A 9,685-nucleotide genomic window follows, 5' to 3' on the forward strand; every position below is an offset into this window, starting at 1 on the left:
GATTCTTATTTACTGATAACGGTCAGGAATCATTATTCAGAATATTTGCTGGCTGTCATAAAAAATAACATATAATTCATGCTTATTTTTAATGTTTTACTTCCATCATCATACCTCCAGCAAAAACTGTATTTTGAGTAAAAATCCTATGCCAAGTCATTCATTTAATGCTCTTGCTGATGCTTGATAAACTGTATACCACTGAGTTGATTTCCAGCCATTGCTATAGATTCCAACTACATTTCTTTAGTCAACTCCATGTATCCTCCAAGTGTGAGACAGAAGGATGTTGGGAGATTTAGATTGCTTATTTAACAAAATAAGTTAGTACAATAAAATAATTGATATTTTTTATAGAATTTCGGACCTGGAACGGATATTGCAGTTGGATTAGCTTACCTAAATGTCCTGGAATATCAGGCACCTGACTTTTTATTTATGATATTCTTTTTGTCCACTACCCTTTCCTCATCTCCCAAAGTTTAAATGTACTCGTTCTGAAGACAAATTCAATTGCTACCACCTTAATAAGGTCTCCTTGATGTCCAAAACCAGAGATCATATTCTCAACTCACAGTATTTTATGTAGGCCTTTCTATAACATCTTCTCCTTCTATCTAACATGATAATTTTATAAAATATATGTAGTAATATTATATATATACATTACTTTCCCTCCGATAAACTGTAACATTTCCCTTTCTTCTCGCCTGTGTGCGCACACAAAAGAATGCCACTACATAGTGAAGCTTAGTGGAAAACACATAGACTTCATAATTAGTTCAATATAGATTTGATTATAAACTCAGCCACTTATTTTTTTTAAGTTTTCTGTGTTTCAATTTCTTCATATAAACATAGAATAATTGTGCTGCTTTCTTTTTGTTATTTTTGAAAAGTATTCTAGACTTACAATATGCTTTTATAAGATCAAGAGTTTACTGAGTCCTCCTGTCTTGTATTCTGCCTTGTGATTTAAAGTGAAAATGCAATACAATTAAACCCAAAGAGTATATTGATATTTTACATTAAACAAGTATAACCTATAACTATTTCTCATGCAATGTTTTGTTTGCATCAAATATTTCATGAAATATAAAAGTATAATACACCATTTTAATATCAATTTATAATGTGGTAAGATTATTATTATCTTAATTTACATTTTTTGTTTGTTTGTTTGTTTGTTGTGGTGGCTGGCCAGTATGGGGATCCGAATCCTTGACATTGGTGTTACAATACCGTTCTGTAACCAACTGAGGTAACTGGCCAGAATTTTACATAGATTTTTAAGAACAATAGATTTTAGTAACTTTCTCAATATTAAACAACTGGCAGAGTCATGATTCAAAAAATATCTTTTTATACCAAGTACACTTCCTACTTCCTGTCTTTTTGGAAAGATATAAGAGGTTACTTCAGAAAATTTGTGGAAAAATAGAATTAAAAGATAACACAAATGTAACTTTGTAAATTACTTTTTGTAGACCCTTTCTGTGTATGTATGTGTATCTTTATCTATATCTATCTATATGTATCTTTCTTACTGATTTTAGGTGCTGAATTGAATTGAATCTTGTTTAACTTTGCTTCTTTGGTGATTTTCAAATACCAAATAGTTAATTTACTTTTTTCCCCTCTCTCTCTTGCCCACAGCTTCTAAATCTTTTCTTCTGAGACATTTCTTAGTCATTTGTCTTTAAATAACTTTTAAAATATAATCTAACAGGTAATTGCTGCTGAGTCATTTTTTTATAACTCTGCTTTGTAAAATACAAGTAGTCAATTTTAAGACAAATTTAAGCAATTCATATATATATAAATTATTTAAACGTGCATTAACATAAGTAAAATTTTTCATTCCAATGCTATCTATTCCTCTTCAAATATACGCAAACTCCATCTATTAATCCACTTTGAATGGATTTTAACTTCCCAATGAAGTTAAAAATTGTCACTACGTAATAATTAAATTATTTTTGACATATGGTAACAATTGGCAAAATGCTGTTCCTACTCTAAAATAACCTTGAGAGCGGTATTGTGAAACTACTGTCTTAAACTAGAATCAATAAGAACTGACGATATCCAAGGTTGTCAAATATTTCCAACTGTTCATTTTAGAACCACTAAGTTGGCAAAATGCTGTTCCTACTCTAAAATAACCTTGAGAGCGGTATTGTGAAACTACTGTCTTAAACTAGAATCGATAAGAACTGACGATATCCAAGGTTGTCAAATATTTCCAACTGTTCATTTTAGAACCACTAAATCCCTTAGCTTTCACTTACGTTTCAGTATAGCCCAAAACTTAAATTCTCTCAATTACATCACTTCTCTTAAGAACCAGCTTGTACTCCGAGATCAAGAAAACATACCATGTCATGTAAAGCAGCAGGAAAAAGAACAAAGAGAAATTAAAGAATGAATCTTGTACTCACGAAATGCTCTATAAAATTCTTCAAGAGCCAGATGCTTGTCAGAATTAAAATCATCGTATTTCAGCAGATCATACAAAGTACAATCAGAAAGATCCTTGCCAAGTTCTTCCTGTTTTATCACCTAACAAGAAAATTACAACCATACCTTTATATCTGTGATTAACATTTCTATACTATAATTAATTACATGTAACAATCACGAAATGAATCATTTTAAGTGTAAAGTGGGATAAAGAACTCAATTTATGAAAAAATCCAGGTTTTCAGTTACTGAACAATTATTTTTAATCATTTCAAAGGTATAGACTTACAAGGTTGTCAGGATTTAGTCCAACCTTTATAATACATAATCTCACAGTAGGACACAGCATATCTGAACATTAAAAGAAAACTTTGTATTTCATTCATTACTTTTGTCCATTTATACTGACTCAAGGAAATACCTCCACATGAAAATTGCCTCCTGTGTCTCAGTGACCTGTGTTAAAATAAAATAGTGCTCTTTCCACAAAAATAGTGAGGCAGTTTGTTTCAACTTTCTTCCTCACAGTACTTGTGAAAAATAAAGTTAATTTTTTTCTCCTCTGCCTACGCTCTCCTCAGCTGGAAGTTAAGTCATTTGGGATAGTGCATGAACTCCCTTGGTCACAAAAGAGCTATTAAGCAAATGACTGCTTCCAAGAGCCAGATAGAATTAACGCACCGATTGATGATGAAACTCTATCCAAGCGTAGTTCAACAAAATCATCAAACTGTTTTTCTACTCTCTCAGTCCAATAGAAGCTGCAGCTTTTTTATACTCTACTGTTTTTGACTACTGCTTGTCATACAGAGCTCCCCAAGATTTTTCAGACATCCCTATTCATTGTGGGCAGCTACACAGCTGTGTGTCCATGATATTTCATATTCTCCCACATGAAAGGGCAGTAATTCATATTTCTTGAAGCTGTGCATCACAGTGTTTTGTCGTTGTTGAGTTTATTTTAAGGTGGTACAGTGTAATCAGAAAACAACAGGCTTTGAAGTCAGCCAGTTCTGGGTTAAGGTTCTGCCATGCCACGTAATGGCTTTATAATTTCTGGTAAATTATTTAACCTTTTTTTCAGTTAGAAAACGAATGTGAAGGTCATACAGAGCTCCCCAAGATTTTTCAGACATCCCTATTCATTGTGGGCAGCTGCACAGCTGTGTGTCCATGATATTTCATATTCTCCCACATGAAAGGGCAGTAATTCATATTTCTTGAAGCTGTGCATCACAGTGTTTTGTCGTTGTTGAGTTTATTTTAAGGTGGTACAGTGTAATCAGAAAACAACAGGCTTTGAAGTCAGCCAGTTCTGGGTTAAGGTTCTGCCATGCCACGTTATGGCTTTATAATTTCTGGTAAATTATTTAACCTTTTTTTCAGTTAGAAAACGAATGTGAAGATTACCACATGTGCATGCACGAACACACAAACACAAGACAACATATAGTATACTCTCACAAGTGATCATTCAAAATTAAAAATAATGACTACATTTGTGCTGCTTCTTCACATAATTCACTGCAGACCTCCTGATATCAGCTTGTGCATGTCACGGTTGCACATTCACAATGGATTATGGTTTCTTTTGGTAGAGCAGAGTGTTTCAGACTTGTTTTTTTACATCAATGGTAGATTGGTGATGTTATTGCTAAAGATTTTCTGATGCTTTTGAGCCATTTTTAAGCATTTTTGCAACACTCTTACATTGAAAGTTCAGTTACATCTCAGTGTGGATGGGCTGTTGAGACAACTCTTAGGATGGGGTCTAACACATGGGTCACTAGGGCCACCAGCTCCTTCTCTAACCACCAGTGATAACATATGCACTGCTTAATAGAACTTCTGCAATAGAATGGATTTCTCTAACCTTGTATATGGTATTAAAATTTTGTTGGTTAAGTTGATATTTTCCATCTTAGTGGGGGAAAAAAGCAAAAGTTTACCTGTTTTAACTGATCTATATTAAAAGATACTGTAGATGGAAAGTATTAAGCCTTGTATTTTTGCACAGTCCAGCTGGAGGGATTAACAAAACTACCTAATGCTGAAGGCATCTCTCCCATAAACCTAATGGGAAAACAAAATACTGCTTTTCTACTTAGAAAGCAACAGAGCTTGCAGTCATTCTCCATCTGTTATTGGTTAGATCATGGATAATGACTTTTGGCTTCTTCTGGGGTTGGGGGTTGGGAGTAAGGGCAGCGTACTTAATCTTACCTCAGTATGCTCTTTCTAAACATCTGCAATGTTAGCACTGTGGTAATATTTAGGATGCAGTGACACCAGGGCTTTTCAGGCATTTTGATGATATTTTTAGTGATTTTTATTTTCATGGTAATTTCTAAGTAGACAGAGATGGAGTAGAAAGTTGAAAGAAAAAAATTTGTCATTTTTTGCCTCCTATTTCTTTCTGTACTAGTATTTTACTCAAATTAAATTTGTGTTAGATCAAGAAAATGGACTTCTGCTTTTTTCCTGATTACTGTCTCTTGCATAAGACTAGCTTGACCTTGATTTAATCTTGATCTTCATTTGATCTTGATCTTTACTTGATCATGATTATACAACTTAAGCTGAGCATACTGTTTTAATGAGTACGCCCTAGAGAAGCTCATGGTTCTAGGATGATAAGCCTTTTTTTTTTTTTTTTTAGAGCCCTTCTCATCTATACTGAAGCACATCCATACATACATAGGACAAGGTGACTAATTCTCTCATTTGTCATTATTTCAAATACATATTTTGGTCATTTATCCCATTTTGGGTCAATGAAATAGCCCGTTTAAAACATTAGTTTTAGTAATTATTTCTCTCCTTTAGGTTTTCTGGTAAGAAGCTTTAGTACATCCTGGTGTGTTCCTAATGAGGAAAGTATTTTCCTATACTTTTCTATCTTTCCTTTTTTTCTTAATGGATTTATTGAGATAATATTGATATACAAAAAGATGCACATATTTAATGTATACAGTTTGATGATTTTGTATGACCTTTCAACTGGCATGGAAAAATTGCTTTAGATAGCCAGAGTTTTGATAGCCTTAAGGTTATGAGTGTTTGACTGCTGGGAATAAAGTATAATAGAGTATATAAACCACACTTTGGCACTAGGGATCCAAACTAGTAAGACTTTGTTATCTCCCTGCACTTCCTTCATTTACTGTCTAGCACTGATTCCCTAAACTTCTCACTCTAGGCTTCTGAAAATGCATGTGTTACTTCCAGACTAGCTCTTCATGAAGGGCCAGACTCACTGAATATATTGTCATTTAAATATCCAGTGATGATACCTCAATCAAGGAGGCCAATCAAATTTCATTGTTATCTATTGTAAAATAGTAAAAATGTTTCCCAAACTTGCCAATCTTTTGGTGAACTCTTTAAGGCTAAAAAAACCCCATTTTTACACTTTTTTTACTGATCAGAGGTCTAATTATATGAATTTTGGGTTCCATAGAGGTTAAGTTTAGTGTGACAAGGCACTGGGGAGCTCAGACACACTGCATCCCAGAGATATATTTAGCTTCAATGTAATAGAACTGTCATACTGATCAGAGGTCTAATTATATGAATTTTGGGTTCCATAGAGGTTAAGTTTAGTGTGACAAGGCATTGGGGAGCTCAGACACACTGCATCCCAGAGATATATTTAGCTTCAATGTAATAGAACTGTCAAAGTTACATAAGAATGGTAATAACTCAGAGATCATTTAATGTTTTGGTACTGTATTCTTATTTGTTCCAAAATAAACAATAAAAACAAATGCCCCTCTCCCAAATAAACTATTCTACTTCACTTCTTTGTTCAATCACCCATTCAATAAATCATTTGTGACTGCCTACTACTTGTCAGACACTATCCTAGGCTCTGAAAACTCAGCAGACAACAAGGTAGCAAAAAATCCCTCCCATGTGGAATTTATATCCCAGTGAAGGGAAAATAAAAATATATAAATAAAGTATATATTATGACAGATGATGATAACTGATATAAAGGTAAATTAAAATGGAGAGAGAAATAGAATGAGTCAGAGGTCAGGTAGAAAAATTTTCTCCTGGCTATAAAGATGAATGAATGTTAGATTTCTGGGATAAGGGATGATTTAGAAATCCAAGAATTATTATGCTGACTCTCACAAAGAGATAAAAGATATGATATTGAGTTTGATGATGTCAACATAGACCATGATGAGGAGACTGTGCTGTGCGTGTGGGAGGAGAGGACAGGGGAGTGGGATCTTCCAGTTCTGTTCCCTTTACTTTACTCTCCGTGGAGATAGGATCTCTTGGAGAGACAGACTACTAATATATTCAAGTCGTTTAAATTCTTCCCCATCCCTTTACAAACTCTTTTTTTCCCAAACTAGTCATGATCACATCACAATCATAATGGTTTTGGTAGAGTTAGAACTCAGTGCTCCTCTATTTTAAGAAATGTCCATTAGAGTCATTTAGTTTTGGGTAGGCAGATATGCTAATTTCTTTATTTGGCAAATGTGTAGATTATGTCAGAGCCTATGGGTCAGAAAATAAATATACACCCTTGGGTAGGAATTCACATCTCCAGGTATTACACATTTGCTTCTCTCACAATCCCAGTACAGATTGGCTCCTCTGCTATGTAACCTGAACAGCTTCTTGTCTCTCTTCCTCCCTTCCTCTTTCTTTTCCATTCTTTGCAACCTACAGGTGTGAAGAACCATGCTAAGTAATGCAGGGAAGTTAGTACATTTACATGACACAGTCTCAGCTCTCATGGAGGTTTTATTCTGAGAGGATGAGTGAAAACATGCAAACAAATAATTAAGCAAGATAATTCCACATTATCAACAGTACTCAAAAAGTAAACAATCTGAAAAGACAGACGGTAAATAAATAACATTATGAGATTTAATTGTTTAGTCATGCATAACTGATGCTATCTTGCAAGAGCAATATTTTTTTTAAAAAGGATTAAATAACAAGTATTGAATCTTCTGCATTTTCTTTTAGGTTTTCTAACATGCCTAAATTAAAACTTCAAAAAATCAACAGAGCCAGTGTTAATTATTTTGAAAGACCAGCTGAGGAAATGTTATTATTTTTATTAAACCACTAGTAGGAAAAAAATATTTATTTTTAAGGCACCCTATATGGTTCACAAGGATTCTCTGAATATAAATGCTAAATTTTTAAACGCATCTTGACATTCTGAAGGAAATATGCTACGAATAATACGTTTAAAGTGTAAAAGAAAGCTAAATTTTATTATTCCAGTTTCCTATGCATATTATAAACAGCACTTTAAAAAAAGAATATCTGAAACTAGTTACCAATGTTTCCAGATACAATTAAAAGTACTGTTTTTTTTTAATTGTAGCCATGAGCTGCAAGTAAACTAACAGTTACTGGCCTTATCTTTCTCTAAGAGCTAATTGTTGCTGTTATTATTATTCTGAAATCTGTAGCCCTGGCAAGGAAATTTTCAGTACTACTGGGATCTACCCACTGGCATTGACAATGCCATTGCAAGTCAATGCCATTGAGAAACACCTGGTTTCTGCTGCCTGTATACCTGATAGGATTTGGACTTTTAAATGCAATAAATAGTTGTTCATTCTTCTCCAAGGGATGATTTGGACAAATTCCCTTGTGATTTATATCCTCCTATGTTAAGTAGGATTAATTACCATGGTAGCCTCTGGAAATCCTCACTTTCTCACTTCTCTATCCATACAAGTGCTTATGTATTTGTAGTTTGTTCCCACTGAAACAGTTTTTTATCTGTGAGACAAAACAATTCTTACTAATCTAGTAGTAAATAAATACGTTGACTAAATCAGAATTTTAAAAAAATCTTTAAAATTGTAATAGGCTTCATCAAGTGAAAATAAAGATTAACTGTTCCTTTCCCTAACAGCTCTAATAATTTTTAGAGAAAAATACTTGATATGTGCAAATGTGGAAAATGCATCGTTTTCCATGTCCATCCTGTTAGCTTGAAAATATTTAGTTTTATTTATTCTTGCTTTTATTTAATTTTGTAAATGTATTCACATATGGTAGTCATTGAGCAAATGGCATTTTAAGTAAAATATGTATAACAATAATCTAAACCCTGTGAACAAGAAGTTCTTTTTATTATTTTAATAAAGAGTTGTAATGTGTGTACATTAGGAAAATATTCTAATATGCATTTCTAATGTGAATCAGCTTATTATGATGACAGAATCTAAATGGAGAAAAAAAAACTAATTCAATATACTCAATACGGCTGCTTATTTAAAATCAGAATCACAAGGGAATGACTTTGCTTACTTAAATTCTAAGGGTATTATTTTATCAAATAAGGAAATGCCTAAAGAGCAGATTTTCTAAATTGTTAGAACCATTTTACTTCAAGTACTCGTGTTTGCTGGTAACAAACTCAGGGCTGCCATTCTCCCAAGCAAAGCCTGTTGTGCATCCTTTCCTCTAGGACCAAATATATAGTCTGCAATGCAAAAAAATGCCCATTCTCACCTAGGGGACAATTTGAACAAATTTCTTTATGTCTCTGTGACCGTAGGAATCCAAGTCTCCTATACTGCTCTGCACATTCCCAATCTGACCCAATTCCCACCCCTCTCCAGCCCATCAGTGTGCCCTCTGGAAATCCTGCCCTATGATTGGAAAACTGTATTTGCTTTCAATTCCTTATAGCAATATCTTCTTCTTTACACTGACTTAGGAAAAATCTGACTGCACTTGCAGAAAACCATTTGTTCTCTAATTTTGATTAATTTAATTGGAGGCTAATTTTTCTCACACATTCATTCTAGCTCAGGGCAAAGAAAGTGGTAGATAACTGCACAACTCCCTGTTGGCATTCCTGGATTATTTCCTCTTCCAAAATCAGTCTTCTCCAGAGAGATAAATAGAAAGCTAGGTTTTAGATCACAGACGACAGATCATAGGTAGATAGATAGAATTCACTTCTTTTAATCTCAGACCATTCAGCTACGTGATTCTTATTTAGTCTCCATAATTCACTAATGAATTTAGCTCCTGCTTAAGAATATTTCTGTCCGCGCTACTTTTTTTTATTCGCAGTGACTTTGATATCCATGTGCATAAACCACCCAGAAGAGCTCTATGCTCCTTCTAATAACCAGTGATCATTAACCTTCTTTCTTCCAGTGACTTTTTTCTACATGCTAGCCTGTCAGGAGGAATATTTCCAGTCTTTTCACCCCAAAAT

General features: G+C 33.8%; 1 protein-coding gene across 1 annotated transcript in view; it reads right to left on the reverse strand.

Annotated features, from left to right (window-relative positions):
- Nucleotides 1-2,441: 2,441 nt before the first annotated feature.
- The window catches only part of LOC103604696 (follistatin-related protein 5-like), a gene marked incomplete at both ends in the record, with an annotated part of 14,349 nt that continues 7,105 nt past the window's right edge, over nucleotides 2,442-9,685 (reverse strand). The window contains one exon of the mRNA XM_008589272.1: nucleotides 2,442-2,562. Coding sequence (XP_008587494.1) covers nucleotides 2,442-2,562 — 121 coding nt within the window. The remainder of the gene's footprint in view (nucleotides 2,563-9,685) is intronic.

The sequence above is a fragment of the Galeopterus variegatus genome, unplaced genomic scaffold (assembly GCF_000696425.1).
Source record: "Galeopterus variegatus unplaced genomic scaffold, G_variegatus-3.0.2 Scaffold5338, whole genome shotgun sequence".
NCBI classification, from domain to species: domain Eukaryota; kingdom Metazoa; phylum Chordata; class Mammalia; order Dermoptera; family Cynocephalidae; genus Galeopterus; species Galeopterus variegatus.